Below are 20,168 nucleotides of genomic sequence, written 5' to 3'. Positions count from 1 at the left end.
TTTGGCCATTCACAGTTACAAAGGTGAAGAAAAAATAACTTTATGACTAATCCATGCATTTACAACCTTTGCAGGTCTGTAAAGGAAAGCTAAAGTAAGAACATAAACATAGTCATGGTTTCATTTAGTGACCACTTCGCTTAACAACCAAGTGGCCAGTCCCAATTGTAGTCACTAAATAGGACTGCCTGTAAATAGAAAAGTGACTGGGAACAAGGCAGAGGTGTTTGAGAAAGCAGGGAGGAAAGAACCTGAGAAGTCCAGTAAGGGAAGAGAGTAAGTTGGAAGGAGAGATGCCAGGCTGAGGTTTAGGGAGAGTAAAGTCCCTGGAAGTCAACTGGAACAAAACAGAACTTAACTGCATCGTATCCTCAATAGACACTCCTGGCTATTTCAGAACTGGCTTCTTCCTTGGCCTCAGTTTATTTTGGGAAGCACCTGCCATCCTCCTAAGCCCCTGGGATATACACTGCTGGGCTGAGGAGGCTCAGCTCCCAAATTTCTGGAGCAGGCGGCCAGATCATCGAAGACGGAGATCCCCAGGTCAGGGTGGGTGGCTTTACGGGAAGTGGAGAACTGAGCTAGACAGCTCTCACGCGAACACAATAGTAACAGCCACAACAAAAACCAACAACGGCAAGTATAATCGGTGAGACGCCATCGTAGGGAAACTGGCGTAAAATACATTAAGTAACTCTATGAGGAACATTATCCTTAATCGTGCTTATGATGTGAGAAAACCATAATCAGCACAGCGGGGCACCCAGCCCAGAGGAAGGTTGTTTACTGCTGCTTTATTCTTCTCACATGTATATAATTTGATAAATAATACACACATATATAAGACAGATACACACTCGCACGACATGCACACATAAGACACAGAAACAAAAGACACACACGACATACACATGTAAGACGCGCGCGTGCGCGTAAGTTACCTCCACACGTGCTGCCTCACGCCAGCGCTCCGGGCGGCGCCTGCGCAATACGCCCGCGAGGCGGAGCTACCGCCTCCGCTGCTCCCCCCCCGTCTTTGTTTCGAGCGGCCTGTTTCCCAGGCAGCCTGGCGGCGGGAGGGGGCGCGGTTATGCAGATGAGTAACGGGGCGGGCGGCGGCGGCGGCATCACAGGCGGCGGCGGCGGCTCGCGCTCTCGGTTCGTTCGCCAGCCCAGTCGGTCGGAGCTCGGCGCTCGCTCGCCAGGGAGGAGCTGCTGTGAGGGCCGAGCGCGAGCGCCTCCTCCCGACCCCCGAGGATGATAAACACCCAGGACAGGTACATGGGGGGGGGGGGGGGGCGAAGGCCGAGGCCTACCTCTCCCCCGAGCGCGGGGGGGCGCCGCAGGCAGGGCCCCAACGCTGGGAACCGGGGAGCAGGAGCGGAGGGACGGGGCAGCGAAGCGGAGGCTCACAAGCGGGGGGGCAAAGGGGGTCGCTGCTGGGTTGGGGGCGAGGTAGGTCCCTGCCCGTCCCGCGGGATTGTGGCCCCATCGGGGGGGCTTTTTGCCCGAAGCAAGAAAGATAAAACGGGGGGGCGGGGAGAGGAAACAAAAACAGCAGCAGCAGCAGCAGGCCGGAGGGGGCGGGGCGGCGCTGCTGCTGCTCCTCTGCACGTCCACACCGCCCGGGGGGGCTCCCCTCCACCTCTTCGGCGCCGGAGCCTCGGAAAGGGGCTGCCCCCCACCCCTTTTTTTGCCAGCCAGGAGCGCGCGTGCACGCACCCATGCACGCACGCACATCTACGTGCCCGGGGCGGCCGTCCACGGTGTCTCAAAACCAGGCTGCGTCGGGGGCGAGACCGCCCTGGGCTCCTCCAGCCGGCGGGGGGCTTCTGCGACTCGTTCGGAGACGAGGATCGACCTCAGGTCTGTTCGGTTTCCCGGAAGCATCAGGTGCTCCCCTGGGAGGCGGGTGGGTGGATGGAAGTCCAGGGCTTTGCTAACAAAGAAAGACACCTGGAGAAAGGAGGGAGCGAAGGGGGCCGCCGTTCCGGGCACCCTGGGACCCGTTCGGTGAAGGTCGAGACACCGGGGCGGGCTTGGGTTGCAGAAGGGGGCAGAGAGCCCTGGCCTGAGGATCCCAGGACTGGACTGGACAGGGGGTCCCGAGGAGGGTAGGTGGAATTGGACTTGGGTGAGCGAGGAAGATGCCTAAGGGCCTGGCTCAGGGCAAGAACTTGTTTTCTGCATTAGAAGAGGTCCCAGGGCCTTGTTTTTATGGTTCAACAATTGGGAAGTCTGTTGTGATTCAGCCTGGGATCTAGGAGTTGGTTCTTGTCAACTTGCTTTCCGTCTGCAGAGAAGTTAAAGGACCTATGTGATGCTCGAGTGTGTTCTTGCCAGGCGCCCCTGGGGTTGTTCCCAAGAGCAGTGGCCCTGGAGTCACTGAGCTTGATAGAGACTGGGTCTTTCCCAGGGCATGATAGATAATGCAAAACGAATTATTCCCCAATGCTGGGATCATTATATTGGCATTGATCATAGCCAGTGTACAGGAGGTTGGTTTTTTTTAAAGCATGCTCTGCCTTTTGTGCTAGGAAGATAAAAGGTGGGGGCTGTGTTTTCAAGTTGGCTATATTTTCTGGTTTCTGGAGAATAGCTCTTCCCCTGACCTGCCTTTTTCCTATGATAAAGTGGTCATAATTAGAACCATGATTGTACATGCAGTTACTAGTGTTCCCAGAAGTGGGTTGACTGATGGTGTTCCATACCATGGTCTAAACTTCTGATGGAAGTCACCTGCAAGTCACCATTATATTGGGGACAAATGGAAGGGAGCTGTCACCTGGATTGAGAAATAGATAAAATACAGCTATTGTCTGGTTTGTTTCCTGTACACTCCTACATTTGCAGTTGAAAGAATTGAGGTTAGCAAAGATGAGGTGGTGGTTGGAACGGGATTCCAGGAAGCATAGCAATTTCAAGTTATGGTGATTAGCCGTCCTCCAATATGATAATTCATACTTCGTGGGATTTTATTATATAGTAGTTTGCATTGGACAGAAGCCTATAATTATTTTTGGAATGTGTTGTACATATTTTCCTTGCATCGTGTAGATTTCCTAGAAGTGTTTATTTGAAGACAATTTTGGGGGTGGAAGGAAAGTTGTGTCTGTATAATAGCTGAAAGTACAATTTCTTTCCTAATATTGAATGCTGACGGAATTCTGTTTGCAGTAGTTGAAGAATTTGAAGGGATAAAAGCTATTTTAACAGCTAGTTTATGAAAGGAGCTTCTTCAAGCTCAGAATTGCATTTAAAGATCAGACAAATGCTTTCAGCAACAGCTTTTCAGAAATGCAGATCCTTTTCTTTCAAAACAAAATGTTAATTTCTGTTTTGGAACTGGACAGCAGAACGCTTATCTTAACCATAACTGCTTGCAAGTTAGACTTTCACTTTAACTGGCAAACACTGTGTGTTTGAAATGGTTTGCAAAACAGGAAGGCTGTTTATTTACAGTTACTGCAAGGAAGGATTTCTTCATTTTATTGAAGCCATGAGTAATTGGTGAACTTTAAAAAGGAAACACTAAAGCCCTCGTGTATCTGGTCCTAAATTTGTTAGAAATGTAATGCAGGTCAGAATATGAGGCTGTGGTTAATGGTTAAATCTGGGTGCTGCCTACTCATAAAGCTCTCATCAGGGAGGGTTTTTTTTTAAATCCACTTAAGACCTTTCATGTTATGTAAACGGTGAAGTAATTCCATCTCTCCAGAGGCCTAGCAATCAGGTCAGCCATAGGGGTGGGAACGATCCTTTTAACCTGTACTGTTTATAAACTCCACATAAACTTCCTTGCAAGTGTCGCTCCCTTCAAAGCGTAAGATCCAACTAATTTTAGATATTTTTATACTATTAGGTTGGCTGAAAAAACATCAGGTTCAGCATAGCAAGAGTTCATATTACAAAATGTATTTTTCGTTGTAACACAGCTCCTTTTTTTCTTTGGAGAGGCTGTTTGATAACCAGATCTCTTTTAGCCCTACCTACAAAACACCTGCTTTTCTGTTGTTTTCCTTTGCTTGAAAATACAGGGCTTTAGGAGTTGAAGCTCTAGAGAAAGCTGGAATTTAATGTCAACTCTATCCAGTGGGTTACATGCAATTCACTGTATATATCAGGTCTGTTTTCCAGGCTGGGCATGTGTCTGCAAGGAAATGTATGTAATTCATGCACTTGACATTCAAAAGACTGCACCTTTGTTCTCAGTTCAAAACAGGGAAATATATACCAGTCAGTATGATGCATTAAGTTGGTTAGTGTGGTGATAATTCAGAATCTTCACACCTGCTTTTCCCAATCTGGTACCTTCTGGATGTATTAGGACTATAGCTTCCAGAATTCCCAGCCAACAAAGTCATTCCCCTGCTCAGGTGGGTTTTTTTTTTTTTTTTTTTTGTGCCTCTGAGTCAGTGTTGACTCCTGGTGACTGCCTGGACTAGTCCCTGCAGTTTTCTTGACAAGGTTTTTCAGAAGTGGTTTGCCATTGCCTTCTTCCTGGGGCTGAGAGGGAGTGACTGGCCCAAGGTCACCCAGCTGACTTTGTGCTTAAGGTGTGACTAGAACCCATGATCTCTGGGTTTCTAGCCTGATGCCTTAACCATGACACCCAACCCTGCTAGTTGGGAATATACTCACAATACATTTAGAAGGCAACAGGATGTGGAATCCTGCTCTTCATTATGCATAAATACAGTGTTATTCCTTTTTAAAATAAACAACATTATACAAAGCACAGAAAGAGGAAGCAGTAGTAAGGAAACTAAATTCACATTGATACCAACATCTTTTGCTAGACTCCTCTAAACCTTGCAAACCATCCTTGCTTCATACACTGGGCTGCAAAACCTATGACACATTTTCAGAATTATGGATCCCTTATATCCTGATTGCATAATTAATGTCACCCCTCTGATCTTTGAGAAGACCGCAAGGCTGGCTAGTGGGCTTAATTCTCTCAACTTTTTCCTGAGTAAAGTTTGCACCAATTACTAACATTGCTTTTGCAATCCCTGAGCAAATAAATGGCAGAAAGGGAGAATTTTTGTAATGCTCACAATAGCACATGGGTTTAACTCTCCCATTTTGCTGGCTATCCTATAATGAAGTCCTACAGTAAAATATTTACTCTGTTGAACCTTGGCTTATGTTTCTGAAATCTTTGCAAGATCTGTTACCTTGTCTTTTCTTTCTTAGCAGACTGAAACATACCCATATTCTATCCCAGTGTTTCTCAACCTTGGCAACTTTAAGATGCGTGGGCCTCAATTCCCAGAATTCAGAATTCATGCTGGCTGGGGAATTCTTGGAGTTGAAGTACACACATCTTAAAGTTGCCAAGGTTGAGAAACACTGCCCTATCCTAATAGCATATTACGGGTATTATTATGGAATTGAAGAGCTTAACTGTAATATTTAAAAAAACACCTTAAAATTAGTTCACTTTCATATATTCACCAATGGTGCTTGTGGCATAATGAGAAAACCTTGCAAACTTTGGGGCAATATTTCAGATCATTAAGCCCCTCTGATTCAATTATTTAAGCTTTGCTTGCTTGCAGGAACCTTAGAACTGCACTCCCTTATTTCATGACATAGACCTTTAGTGAAGCTACTTTTTTAAAAATTAGCTTCTGTATCAGATGTGCTAACTCTTGATTACACTGGTGATGGGTGCAGATTGGGGACAGATCATCCTGGAGAAGATCTATCTATGTGCTTGCTAAGAGTTATCACTGACTTGATGACTCATAAACAGTATTATCAGATGACAATTTAATTACCTTATGGGATTAAGCTGTTTTATCTGATATTCAAGTATCAAAATTATTCTTTATCTTAGCTATTGGGAGTGTTTAAAAATTTTAAGCCATAAATAAATATTCATATTTTTTTTCAATTCTAGTACATTGAGAGAAAGGATTGAAAAATACCCGAAGTAGACAAAAATGGCTGGATTAATGGCACTAAGTACTATGTAGATTTAGATTAGGTGCAAACAATAATTACCTTTTTCAGAGATGGGGAAATAAAGTCAAATGTAACATTCCCCTTTGTCTGGTCTGTGCCAAACAAGTTTTGCAGCGCTCTTAGTTGGACATAAAATGTTTTCTTGGCCAGAAAAAGTGTACTAAATGGATCAGCCATACATGCCTATATAACCTTTTTCTGATTCTTGTGTATTGTGAATATAAATTCTAAGAGATACATATTCTGTATGGAGCTATACAAGTAAAATGCAGGTAAGCTATTGCTTATGTGCAGGTTTATGACATTCATAGTGTTTTGTCTCTTTACTGAGCCATTATGAATCACATGGTAAAAGCACAAAAATTTGTACTGAGCAAAAAGCAAAGAATTCAGCATCCTGAGAACTGAAATTTGTCTAGTTTCTAACATATTTCCGAAGGGAGTCTTCCCCAAGGTTGTGGCACTTATTTGCTTTAGAGTAGAACAGAGTGGATGATAGATTAGAATCTGCCAGTAGATATCCTGTGGCTTGCAGAAGGTAATTCTGACTTCCAGCCACCTAACAGTAAAAAAAAAAAAAGCCATCTTACATTTATATCACTCATAAGAAAACATGGAGAAATTAAGGATTTTAGATGTTTTTTGTTTAGAGGGAATGTGATCTTTTGTATGAAACAAGCCAATGTGCTTTATACAAGTTCTGGCTTGTTGATCTTAAGATTCTGGATTTTTTTAAAGGAAGGAGTGTGTTAAAATAAAAGTGCCTGCCCTTAACTGGGAGAAGCATGCCATCCTGGGATACAATACAGAAAAGTTCAGCTTTCCTTAGTACAGAACTATTTTTTCCTGGGCATCTTTAGAGATCAACCTGATCTTTAGAGATGTGTCAGGTCCATCCTTCAAAGCCTTTAGGGCCATTTTCTGGAAGAATGAACTACTTCCTACTGGTGATGGTGGGGATCTTGATTTTCATAGCTACACTTGATTATTCAAGCTTCCTCCAGCAGCAATAATGCTGTATTGTTGAGTGGAGCAAACAAGCACATCTGCCAGCTGTATTGGAGGCTAAAGCAGGGAGAGGAGGGGAGGGGAGAAGAAACACAGTCAAGCATTTTACTTTACCAGTCTCCACCAGACACCAGCATAAAAGAAGAGCTGTTTTTCAGTTAATTATTGCAGTGAATATGGATGATGAAGACAGGCCAAGTCAATGTATACAAACTCCCTTGCTAGCACCCTCCGTTGCAGCTGCTTTGCATCACTAAATAGGCAGAATGAACTTGGGGTAAAAAAAATGGCTTTTTGTTGGGAACGAGATGCTTGACTTTCAAGTTAGCACTCAGTTGGGTGTTACTGTAGATTTAATTGTGTCCCATTAAAGGCAGTTGAGGCCACTGTACAGGAATCGGCCAGCCTCGGGCTTCAGCTTAGAAATTTAGTACTAGCCCACTTGCAAGAGGACGGTCTTTTCTAGTTGCAACGTGTTTAGGCAGTGAAGTGTGTGCAACGTGCTTCAACATAGACGTGTGAACTGGTTTGGGAGGCTGTCAGAGAGAAAATGGCCATAAAATGATACCACTTTCATACGAGATTCTGCTTGTTTTGTGTACAAAGTTTAGAAATTATAGCATGCATTTGCAGGTGTCTTAAAATGTCTTTAGACATTCCTGGCTCTGAGTGAAAGTGATGATGTTCTTCACATGAAACTCAGCTATGAAGCAAGCAATGTTGTATACTGTTTTATTTCAGCTAGTCTTGTGGCCTATTGGGAAAATGGGGATTTTTTTTTATCCTGCCTTTTTTTAATAAATAACTCAAGGCAGGGAACTTACCTAATGTTCCTTTCTCCCCCTATTTTCCCCACAGCCACCACCTGTGAGGTGAGTTGGGCTGAGAGAGAGACTGACCTAAAGTCACCCAGCCAGGCAGACTCAGTCTCTTGGTCTCTAGTGTGTGTCTGTGCACCAGTACAAGGAGCTGTTGTAGCCAGCTACACCTGTGTAGGTATTAGATGGAGTCTAAATAGGCTGAGACAGGGTGTGGTATGGGAAGGACACTAATAGGTATCGTATCCACTGCCAGACTGAGATTTCACCTTAAACCGGTACAAGGCTATAATTAAACAAAATATGATAATCCAAAGCATGAGATGAATGCAGCATAGGACGTGCAGCATGAACATTGCTCGTTCACAGCATATATGTGGGTGGCAGCATTGCATAAATAGTAAAATAATGTATCGCAAGGTTGAACGCAGCAGCCTTAGCTTGCTTCTTCTGAAAAATATGAAACCAAACCCTTCTTCGTTGCTCCATCATTTGCTGAAAAATGTGTACTGGTCTGATTGTGTACTTCTGGTCATCTGGGCCTTTTGCCAGTAGCAAAAATTGATTGTACACACTGTCTCCTATGGGGTTCTCCTTTGTTTGATAGTGGCTAACCTCAAATATGTTGCCCTCTTGAGCTGCATTTGAATACTGCTGGGGCTTGTGGTTCTCACCTTGTGTTCTTTCTGTTCCAGGAGTATCTTACCTTTGAGTAACTGCCCCCAAGTACCGTGCTGCAGGCACATCGTTCCAGGGCCTCTGTGGTGCTCCTGATGCCCCTCACCCACTGTCGAAGATCCCCGGTGGGCGAGGGGTTGGCAGGGATCCTTCTCTCTCAGCTTTGATATATAAGGTGAGCCTAATTCCACAGCTTCTGGGCTTTGCTATGAGACCGCAGGCTTTCGCTTCACGAGAAGGGCCTCCAAGAACACTGTGAATGTTTTTCCATTTCTGTGCCCCCAGTTCATAGCACTGTATAAATCAAGCATGCTACTTCTGGAAGCTCATTATTTTTGGTCTGGTTGCCTTGGTGATCTTTTTAAACAAGTGACTTCTGGTACTTTTTCTAGCACCTCTTAGTGTTAATTGCTTTGCTTCATTTTTTTTTAAATAATCCAGCACGTGAGAAAATAGAACACAAGGATGCTCTGCATCAGGTCAGTTGGTATAGATTCCAAGTTCATGTAATGAAGAAAACAACTATGAGTTCCAGTTTTCCCTCTGGGGTGATCTTCCGTAATCATCCAACTGCTCTTCTCCCTTGAGTTCCGTTTCCATAACACTTACAAAGCTAATACTGAATCATAGGTTAAGTTCCTGAATATCTTATAGCTGGGAAGCAGAAGTAATGAGACAGGTGGATAACCTTCCAACGATGAAATGGCTGGACAGCGTAGACCTCCCTAGGGATACCTTTACAGGTATTGTCTTTGAGGTGTTTCCTCCTGTGTTAGAGAGGAGGAGGAAGGTCTCTTCTGTTCCTGAAGCATTAATGAGATACTGTATTCACAAGATTTAGATACCCTATTAGAAAGAACATTGCTATGAGGCCGAGTCGGATAGCATTCTGGGTTGCTTGGTAAGAACAGAAATACACAAAGGCCGAGTTTTTTTCTGTTTCTAAAGCTGTTTTACAGTTGGTTTCTAGTTCCTGTCTTGCATGAAGTGTAAGGTGAAGCAGCTATCGAGTGACTGTGCTCGTAAAGAGAAAGAAAGAGAATACAGTATCTGTGCAATTCTCTGAACGCCAAGCCTGGTTTGTCCAGGACCATTTCTGTTACTTGTTGGTGCAACAGATTTTTTTAAGATGTGTGAATTCTGTTAGAAACTGATAGTGTGTTTGAATGAATTGGGGTACGCACTGGAGATTGCTCAGGAGGTAAGACGTTCGTTTATTAAACATACTCAGTTGGTAATTGAGTACAGTCTGAGTTGAAGGATTATGATTGTTCCTTAAAAAGCAAAAGCACTGGTTGGTGTCAGTTCCCATAGCAATGAGGAATCAGGGAACTGACTGCTCTTTATTTGCTGCTCCTATGGTTCTAATACTTGAAAAATGTTTTTTTTTTTCTTTCTTTCTTAAAAAGGATGAGAAGCTCACTGTTAACCAAGATCTTCCAGTGCATGATGGGAAACCACATATTGTCCACTTCCAGTACAAAGTTACGGAAGTAAAGATCTCCTCCTGGGATGCAGTGCTATCCAATCAGAGTCTTTTTGTGGAAATCCCTGATGGCTTATTAGCTGACGGGAGCAAAGAAGGGTAAGACATGAGCAACAGTTGCCCCCCCCCCCCCGTTTCTGTTGGATAAGCCTGCTGGGTCAATTACTATCATTGTATTGGTTAGCCTTTTAATATATACAGGTGAGAAGAATGGTGGCTGTGAAAAAGTTATACAGGGCATCTCAAAACTTAAGTGTACTTGTCTCACTTTAGAATGTCCAACAGACTTTCCAAATCGCAAATGGTGTTAACTTCCATTTGCTGGAAAACTAAAATATTAATTTATTATTGTATCAATTTGCAGCCTGCAAACTTTATTTCAGAAGGGTTCTGCAAGTGACCCATGTGGACCCTTGGCATAGTCTTTTTCTGGCAGTCTGCTTGGCAGGGAGGGGCAGAAAGAAGCGGGGACAGCAGGAGGAGAGGGACAGAGTGTGTGACTCCCACAGATTATGCCCCAATGAACATCAATAGGGAAAGATTGTCTACTCCTGGCTTCTCCTACCAGTGGTGAAGAGATTTCTCTCCCTCCGGCCGGCTCCTAGTATTTTGAACACAGGGGAAGCCATTGTGCTGCCAATACCTACCGATTTGCTGTCAAATAAGCTCATGCTGTATATTTTACCTTTGGACTAAACTGCCCTGAGTGTTTCATTTATAAAGATGCTTCAGCTAGCTTATTCTTTCCTTTTACCATAATTCTCTGATGACTGCACTTCCCCTGTCAGCGTGGTTTAAGTACAATTGCATAACTGATTAATTATAGCTAGCTAAAATAAGCAGCTTGGAAGTTATAATTAAAATGGATGTTAACAAAATCCCTTCTACGTTAAACTCTGCTGCCGCCTTCTGCCTCTGATTAAAACCTTGTTTATCTGCTACTTACTTCATCAGTAGCAAGATACCCTTGGCCAAGCAGAAGAGCAGTCTGTCCTCTGTCAGGTAGTTTTTACAGGTCTATTAAATAGATAACTTGAAAACTCTCTGTAATGTGACACCATCTCCTATCGTTCGCAGTAGAGGGTTGCTGTAGCCTAATATTTGTTCAGTGCTAGCTGCAAAATCATGTAGTTTATGTGGGCAAGAGGCACCTTTGTATCCTCCAAGGTTATGGACGATGAAACCTCGTAGCCCACTGCCTGAGCTGGATGTAGCTTGTAGAAAGTGGTCCAAAGCAGCTGCAGAACTTCACCTTGCCTCTCACTGAGATACACATTACGTAGGAGGACTTTTGTGGTAACATTGTCAGCCGATCAACATTTCCAAATTTAAATCTGAACCTCAGCACTTGAATGTCCCCATTTCCTCTTCAGATCTCTGTTTTACACAGCTGTGCTTTTTGTGTTGTCTCCTGCTGTGCAAATACCCACTCAGCAACCATGCTTGGTTAGTATCTCGACCGCCTTTCCTTTCCCTCCCCGCATACCTGTTTTCCTTGGCAGGCCTCCCTCTTGTCTGATTATCTGTGCCAAAACCAGGGGAATGATTGCGCGTACAGGCCATCTGAGAGGAACACGAATGCAGCGAATTACTGAGGGGATGTGCTGAGTGTAACCTGCTGTTTTCTTTCATCCTGTCAGATTATTAGCGCTGTTAGAATTTGCTGAAGAGAAAATGAAAGCAAGTTATGTCTTCATCTGCTTTCGAAAAAGCAGAGAAGACAGAGGTGAGTGCTTCCAGCCCCTCGTTCTCCCCTTCTGCAAACAAACCGCTCAGTGGCCAAAGCGGGTCTCGCTTAGAGCATCGCGTGAGCTGGCTTTTCTTCTTCCAGTTGAGTATGATTTGAATATCTACGGCAAGCATCATTTTCTGTCTCCCTGAACTTCTGTGATCTAAAGTAGGGCTGCCAGATGGGGGTGTCCGCTGAACGGCAGCAAGGGTTAGGCAGCGTGCAGCTCTCCTGACCTGCTATGCCTGGTTTGGACTATTTGCAGCCCGTGTCACCAGCAGAGCAAACTTGCCTTTGTTCATAATATGACCTTGATCAATTGTTTGATGGGACAGCAGACACTAGGGCCAGCAACGACTCAATCATCTTGTAACGCAGGATGGAAAATTAGGAAGGGCTGCAGAGAAGTTGTATGAAGAGAAAGGATAGCGCTGGTTTCAGAAGTCTTAACAGAATGGAACGGTTGAGTTGTGCCATACGTAGAGAGAGATTTGGGGCATTTGCTTTAGATGTAAACAAATCTATGAATTGATCTGATGTTGTAAATTTTCTTCTTTACAGCTCCGTTACTGAAGACATTCAGTTTTTTGGGTTTTGAAATAGTGAGGCCTGGTCATCCTTGTGTCCCATCACGGCCAGATGTGTTGTTCATGGTATACCCCCTGGATCAGGTCTCTTCAGATGACGATTAGACCTAGTGCAGCGTTTCAGTGGGGCCTGGACATGCTTCAAAGACGAGAGGGGGCTAAAACGCCTCTTCTGAGGAAAGGGAAAACAAAATTCTTCTGGACTGAAACTGCATTTCTTATTGTTAGAGTGACCTGTATATCTTCTGAGTTGACTTTTCCATTGAAATGTGTTACCTAGTGAATAATATAAAGTCTGCACATGTAATTGCACAAGAGTAAATGGAAGGTAAATGGAGCTCTGTGGCTCGCTGTAAGCCTAGTGGAGACATCCTGCCCAGCCCCAGGGTGGCTACGGAGCCCACAGATGAAGAGAGGGAAAAGCCTCAATTACTTGTTACATGTTGGGCTATCTATCAATTTGGTTATTTGGCTTTCGTTTTAAATGCGTATTGATATGTTCAGACTCTTAAGCAGGGGAACGTTTTGAGTGTGGAAATATGAGGAACATTAGCATTTTTTGGCAAACAGATGATGGTACCACTGGGTCCATCAATACTCCGGGGTTCTGAGAAACTCTGTCCTTTTTCTGGCTTTTTTATTAGGTTAGTTATTAACTCTGCATTAGTGCAGCTTCATTTAAAAGGGGGGAGTGAAACCAATGTGTGAAGGTGGTCTTGCTTCTGAGAGAGCCTGAATGGCATCGCCATCCCTCTCAAAAGAATCTGGTGTCCTACCATGGTATCATATGGGGAAAGGGCCAAGTCAAATTGAGCTCTTCCTTTTAGGAGGAAATGTCTGGTCCACGCTTCTGTTATTTACGAAGTCTATGGATTCCAGAATCATTCCAGGCAACTTGATTTGACACTTAACTTAGTCTTTAATCTATGCATTCTCCAAATGCATTGGAAACTTTCCCTAAAAGTAGTTCACATGATTGAAATCTCATGTCCTCATCCTTTCTTCAAATGCCTCCTTTGAATGTTAAATGACAGCTGTCATGCTTACCTTTCCTTGAACAGCCAAGTTCCTTCAAACTTCATTCACAATATACAATTCTAAAACTTTCCTTGTCTATTTACTGATGTTATTCAAAGCACTTTTCACTTCTGAGGCATTAATGTGAATCTTTTGCCTCATCAGTGCAAAACATGAGCCATCTGGCTATCGCAGAAGGGAAACCCTATAGAGCCTAAGTGGGCACAATAAGCTTCCTCTTCGGCCAGATACCTGCAATTCCTGCTTAGTTTCCAGTTGTAGATTGTGGGTATCTTGACTGTCTCGCTGAATTTCAGGGCAGGAACGAGCAGTTTCTTTAGCCTTACCATTAAGGATCTCCTGGTTGGAGGAGGGGATTATCTAACTCCAGACCCTTGGCAGGTCTTGGTGGGGGGAAAAAAGCAACACAGGACTGATGCCACAGGGATAAAATAAAAACTATCTGCATCTCACAATTTTCACTCGTAAAATGTCAGATCTCACAACTACAGGCTTTAATATTAGGCATACTTTGAAAATTTATCGGGCTGACAACTGGCACTATTAATCGTGGAAGATCCAACTCACAGAGTTTATGATTTGGGGTTACCTGGCTGTTTGATAAGCAGTTTAATCTGCACCGTCCAGTTAACGAGAAAACCAGCAACTCATTTGCCAAAGAGTGAGACGCCATTTGGGAGACCTCCACTTGGTAAAACTGGCTTCTACATTCACCACACTTTTAATAACGTAGACGGATAGGGCTGCTAAAACTTCCTGAACCGTATTTAGACAATTCTTGGATATATTGCCCCTGCAAGTTAGGACATCTGAAATGGAACCTGACTGTTTGAAACGAGCTCTGCTTGCTTTATTGGGTGTGCTTTGTCTTGTCTGCTTGCTTGGGCTGATACATAAAGCCAACAATATGACTACTGTTTGTGGAAACAAGCGTAGGCCAGCTAGGCCCTAAATGGCATTGGCCTCTTAATCTTTGAAATGTTTGTGCTTATCAGTTTTCAGAGTTCTAGCCAATATAAAAGAATTGCGGCCTTTTTGATTTAAGGTTGATAATGTTCCCATTTCCTTTTGCTCCAATGTGTTATAAGAAGTGCTTTTAGGCAAGTAGGTTCTCTCATCCAACTCTAATTCATCTTTAAGTTAGCAGAAAGATCTACAGGGACAAAACCACACGTGAGGAAATTTCTATTGAACCCAGGAAATAACGGTCCAATAAAATTCAGAGTCTTTGACCAAGGACTGTTCAAAATGCAATCTTTGAGGAAAAGGGAAATTCAACTTCTCTCCCCAGCGAAGCTGTTTGCTCAAGTATACTTAATTACAAGTAAGCTTACCCTATCTAGACAGGTACCTACTTGGCAGAGAATAAAAATATTCACTAGTACTACCAAATTCTCTTCCCCTCATTTGTTATTCATCTTACTTTGAGTGGAGAAAGAAGAAACCTCACGTAGTTGGACTTTTGCTAAATTTAAATTTTAGCCATAATGATACCATTTTGCAGAATAGGGTTGATGCTCATGAATATTCTCAGCTTGTTATGACTTCCTTGAAGTTGGTATTAGATGGGTCAATAAAATATCCCATAGTGCCTTGGTCCAAAAGCCTTTTTTTGGGAGGGTTGGGAAGACATACCTATCTCATTAGTCCTGCAGAGGTTTCTTTACTTTTTTGCCCTTTGCTTATGACTTACGTTAAAAGCTGCGCGACAATGGAAGTCTTGACGTTGAAGACAGAAGTGACCTACTATTCGGTTGTCAGGCACATCCTCTGAACTGAGTTGTTATCCAAAGAGCTTAACACCCATCATTCCTATCCACATGTCCTATCCACATAATTATCTGCAGAGCATCAGACAAAAGGGCCAAACACTGAATCATTTGCTTTGTGAGATGTAAACGTTTGAGGTGGTAGTGTGAAACATTTTTCCACCATTTCCAGCCCTGCTCTTTACATTGGCTTACGGTTTCCTCTAGACTATATCTTTGGTTTCAATTCTTCACCCAGGAAGTTCTGCAAAGCGGGGGTGGGGGTGGGGACAGCCTAGTGAACAGTAGACTATGAAGAGCTGCCTGCTTACTGGATTGATCTAGCTGCTCAGGCCAGAATACTTGACCTCTATGTATCTTGCACAACTGCAGAAGCAGCTCTGAACCTGAAAGCCCATTTCTAGCCCTTATCACAAGTTTGGAGGGGGGGGGGCAGACTAATGTCATTTAAATAATTTTTTACACAAATATGACTATCTGTATTTTTTTTAAAAACAACAACAGCAATACACTAACACCAATACAAACAAAAGGCCAAGGCTTTGCATGCACCCAACAGGGCAAGGATCCTGCTGCTGAGGTAGGGCATTTCTTATACAAATCCCTTACCTAGTAAGGTTAGGAGCATAAAGTTGGGCATGGAAGAGAACTCAAGCAATTCCTTACCCATTTACAAGAGCTTGCTACAAAGTGGTGCTTCTGTAAAGGCTCCCCTCCCCTTTAACTCAAAAGTACAAAGCGCTGAGGTTTACTTGCTGATGCTGCGCCTCTTTTCCCTTGTCACAGGTACAGGAGTTGCATGGCTCACATTTTGGCAGTCATATTTTGCACCTACTTGAGCAATGAATCAACAAAGCCAAGAGAACTGGTACTTCCTGTCAGATTGTGAACACTAATAATTGAATGTTCTTACAGGATGATATGCTGGTAAGAAAAGGCTGCAACCTCAAAAAAAAAAAAAAATTCTTGCTGCCTTCAAGGTTGTCCCTTTGATGACCTCTGCTCCCCAAACCCAAGTTTGGGTGAGAGAGGTCACAGGACACTAAAGGCCACTCCTGAACTCTCCCTGGAGAAGGTCTTGAATGGCAAGTGCCGGAAAGGCAGAGAGGATGCTGCAGCTCGCTTCCTGAGCCAAAGATCACGGTGTGCTTTAAGACAGTGGGAACTGCTGTCAAATGAGACTGTACCGGGGATAAGCAGTCTCTTCTGCCTGCTGCCGCTCCCCTCCTTTTATGAAGCTATGTGAGACCTCAAGCTGGGAAAGAAAAAAACCCAACAAATTTCAAACAATTCCTTTTTACAGTATGTACAAAGTCCAAGAGGCAGAGGGTGGCCTCACACAACATACAGACAGGAACAGAAAGACAAGAGCTGGGAGCTTGCGCTGCTGGGACAGACATACAGCACTCATTCCTTACAAGTCAGCTAGGCAGGGCATGACCTTGCCCCTTGCCATTCCAACTGACAGGTCTGCAAGGAATGTAGGCAGAGTTCCAGTCAGAAGGGTCTGTGGGGAACACTGGCAAGGGGCCACGGGGAACGAGAAAGCTGGGCAGTGGTGCCACAGTAACACAGAAACGGCCTCTGCGCTGCACAGGAACTAGCCATGTTGCCAGCCCATGGGGTGTTTTGCAGGAGGGGACTGCTGCTTGACCGCTAACCCCCACAGAAGCTGCAACTGCAGCAGGGTTTTACAGGTGGGCAGCCTGTTGCTGGAGGCGCCCCCGTTGCCTCAGCAAGGTCAAGCTTCCCTCAACTCAAAACCACGGGGCCCACGCTTCATTCCTCGCAGAGCAGGGATGGTTTTGCAGGCGTGGGGAAGGCCTGAAAATCAAGCTACTCCGCCCATGCAACCTTGCTGTGGAAACGAGGCCTCCTTCCTTTGTGTGAAGGGCTGGGGAAGACGGGAGTGACAGGCACCCTTCAAGCACAGAGGCGCAACCTGGCTGCTGGGCCGCAGCGGGGCCCGACGGAAGCAGGGCCAGCCTGCCTGCAGGCTGCGTGGTAGGCAGCGCGAGGCTGTTGGCGCTGCGGAACCAAGTGGCTTCTGCCACTGCGACACGCAAGTCCTGCCAGCAGGGGGAGGGGTTAGAAAAAAGGCTGGCGGGGGGGCCGTTCAGGGGAGCGGCAGGCCTGGAGGCAAAGTGCTACAGAGGCATCCAGGAACCATTCCCAGCAGGGAGGCTCACAGCTGACTCCAGCCGGCAGCAGGCCTGGTGGCCTCCCTGCTTCCCCCACAGTTTCCCAGGCCAGCATGAGGGAGGGGAGCCTCGTCTTTCCAGTGCTCTTTGCAAGAGTCCACCTACCTGCTTGTGCCAGGTGGCTACTTCTCACCAGTGGGGGGGGGGAACCCAAACCCACAATCTGGATGTTCTCTTCACCCAACTCTGGAGTAGCTGTCTTGGCTGCCACCCGGGAACCAGGGAACTGTGAATGGAACTCAGAACTAACAGGCTGCTCCTCCTCCCCCCCATCGTTCTTCCAAAGGTCCTGTGATGTCACACGGCTTGGCCCACCATCACCGTCCTCTTTCCCAGAAGAGTTCTGGGAAACAGCCAGCCACCCCAAGTCAGATGAATAAATACTCCGGCGAGTCCCAGCTCCGTGACTCACTCGTGCGGGGCTCAGCGTGTGTTCGACGGGGGAGGGCAGAGTCTGCATCACGCTGTGGCCGGACCGCCGAGCAGAACAATCAACACCATTCAACTGACGTCTGATGCAGTTTCCAGCGCTTCCTCATGTGAGCCAGTCACATGTCTTGGTACAGCCCAGGTTACCTTATCAGTCACGTCCTACGGGGAAGAGCAGGAGGAAGGTCAGCAAGCTCTGTCTCAGCCACGCGGTGGGGCTAGAGTAACAGCGGCTCCGAAGGAGGGACTGGAGATCTTGCCCTTCCCGACTGGAGGAGCAGGTGGATCCAGAACCGGGGAGTGGGCAGTGCTGTGGTGGGGGGCATAAAACACCACAAGCAACGCTACTCTTACAGTCATTACCCAACTTCTAATTTTCATCAGAACTAACAGGAGGGAAAGCAAGTCACGACTGGAAGCCAGAAGGGATGGTAGAGACATCCAATATATAATGAAGATCATTTCATGCAACAGCAGGTAGCTATCACCTGTGCCACACATGGGCTCTTTACTTAGGTCTTCACCACAAGAAAGCAAGCAGCTTCCATAAGCAACCTCATATTGCCAGTCCCCTCCAGCTTGTTTGGTTACAAGCTTCAACGAACGTTATAGTTGGGCCTCTTCCTAGAATCCGAACGGTGGTTCTGCCTGAAGCCAGTAACAAAAGCGCCTACTGGAACCGCCTCCCTTCATTCCTCCCCACGGCCACCAAGGCAGATGTGTTGGGACGTCCTTACCGTTTTCACCTTCGGGGCGGGGGATACAGGGAAGGAGCAGAACCTTGCTGACTGGCAACAATGGCTGCAGACGAAAGACCTGCAGGGGAGCAACATCACGACATACAACGTAAGCATTTGGGAGGCAGAGACGGTAAGGCGGTCCTCACAACACAGTACAAGGCTAAGTTCGTCATGGAGGCATTTCACAGTGGCCAGAGAGGAGCTTCAAGAGTTGGGCAAGGTGGCGAGTCTGACAGAAGGTGCAAGGGCTGTTGGGTTTTGCCAGAATTTCAGATAGTAACTCCCAGCAGTTTCTGGATTAGGAGGCTGCACTCCTGCTCCCTCATGCCCTGGTCACCTCCCAAAGGGATTGCTGTAAAGCGATCTACGTGGGGCCACCCTTGAGGAGCATCAGAAGCTTCAGTGGGTGCAAAATGCAGCGGCATGGGCAGTTATGTGTGCTTCTTGTTCAGCGCATGCTACACCTCTGCTCTGCAAGTTGCATTGGTTGCCAGTCTGCTTCCGGGTTCAATGCAAGGTGCTGGTGATAACCTATAAAGCTCTACATGGCACGGGGCTGGGTTATTGGAGGGACTGCCCGTCCCCGTGTCAGCCCTTTGACATGGTCCAGACAAGAAACCAATACCATGAACACTAACAACACCTTTATTGTATGGTTACTGTAAAAGAACCTTGCAAGTCTGAAAGCACCTCTCCCCCCTTGCCTTTCCTTTCAAGGGAACTAGGGAGGGTCCCTTCTGAGAGGCTTTGCACACTCCCATTCCTTCTGTGGGCTGAGGTGTCTCTTATCTGTCCATTGCCCTGACTGCACCTCTTCCTCCTTTGTAATGGTATGCGGGAATGACCTTGGGAGACAGGGCAATGCGATGCAGCCAAGGATATTCCCGCAGACCATTACTCCCTGGCTACCTCTACCCGTCTCATCAGGTCTTGCAGAAAGGGCGTATTACGAGTCCCATCAGATTAATCATCTGGAGGAGACCCTTTTTCTGCTGCAGCGTCTGTCCTATGGAACATCCTCCCCCTGGAGGTTAGATTGGCCCCGACCTGCTTGCCCTTCAAAAGGCTCTGAAGACACAGATGTGTCAATGGGCCTGGGGATCTGGTTATGGTTTATAGTCTGCTAGATGAATTTATTTTTTTATTTAACAAATGTATATAGCTGCCCAACTCACACATGGTGACTCTGGGTGGCTTACAGAATTAAAATTGATAAAACCCAACACAGACCGCATGACGGCAGCAAACACATTCATATCAACCACCTGACTGGCTCTGAAATGCCCTGGGGTCCCCAGGCCTGCTGGAAAAACCATGCCTTCAGGGCCTTCCGGAAAAGGAGCAGGGAGGTGGCCAATCTTATCTCTGGGGGAATGATGCTCCACGGGGAGGGAGCCACCACGGACACGGCCCTTTTCCTCAGTCCCACTAGATGTACTTCCCTGACTGAAGGGACCCGCAACATACCCTGCCTCCCCATGCACTTGCCTTTTTATGCTTTTTGGTTTTGATTGGGTTTTTTATTTGCTTTTAAGGGTTATTGTGTTCTACTGTTTTCCCGAATTTTGTTTATTGGTTGGGTTATTTGGTTGTTTTTAACTGTGAGAGGGATGGCTACATAAATTGAATGAATAAATAAATAAATAAAAATAAATACTGCCTCTGAATTTGGAACCCTGACCCACTCTCCCAAATAACATCCCTCTGCAGAG

The 20,168-nt window shown here is 45.6% G+C and overlaps 2 protein-coding genes across 2 annotated transcripts in view; one reads left to right on the top strand and one right to left on the bottom strand.

Moving 5' to 3' along the window:
• Nucleotides 1–1,106: 1,106 nt before the first annotated feature.
• Nucleotides 1,107–14,908, top strand: OAZ2 (ornithine decarboxylase antizyme 2). The gene is given in 6 exon segments (XM_063314468.1): nt 1,107–1,277; nt 8,495–8,570; nt 8,572–8,652; nt 9,887–10,062; nt 11,604–11,689; nt 12,254–14,908. Coding segments are annotated over 6 exon segments (570 nt in total). The 5' UTR covers nt 1,107–1,257; the 3' UTR covers nt 12,385–14,908.
• Nucleotides 14,909–16,366: 1,458 nt separating this feature from the next.
• The window catches only part of ZNF609 (zinc finger protein 609), an 87,698-nt gene continuing 83,896 nt past the window's right edge, over nt 16,367–20,168 (bottom strand). Inside the window, exons 9-10 of the mRNA XM_063314398.1 lie at nt 18,454–18,532; nt 16,367–17,878 (exon numbers count right to left, since the gene is read on the bottom strand). Coding sequence (XP_063170468.1) covers nt 18,459–18,532 — 74 coding nt within the window. The 3' untranslated portion in view covers nt 16,367–17,878; nt 18,454–18,458. The remainder of the gene's footprint in view (nt 17,879–18,453; nt 18,533–20,168) is intronic.

Source organism: Candoia aspera, chromosome 13 (assembly GCF_035149785.1).
Source record: "Candoia aspera isolate rCanAsp1 chromosome 13, rCanAsp1.hap2, whole genome shotgun sequence".
NCBI lineage: Eukaryota > Metazoa > Chordata > Lepidosauria > Squamata > Boidae > Candoia > Candoia aspera.
Note: the sequence above shows the minus strand (reverse complement) of the source record. Positions and strands in the feature narration are given on the sequence as shown.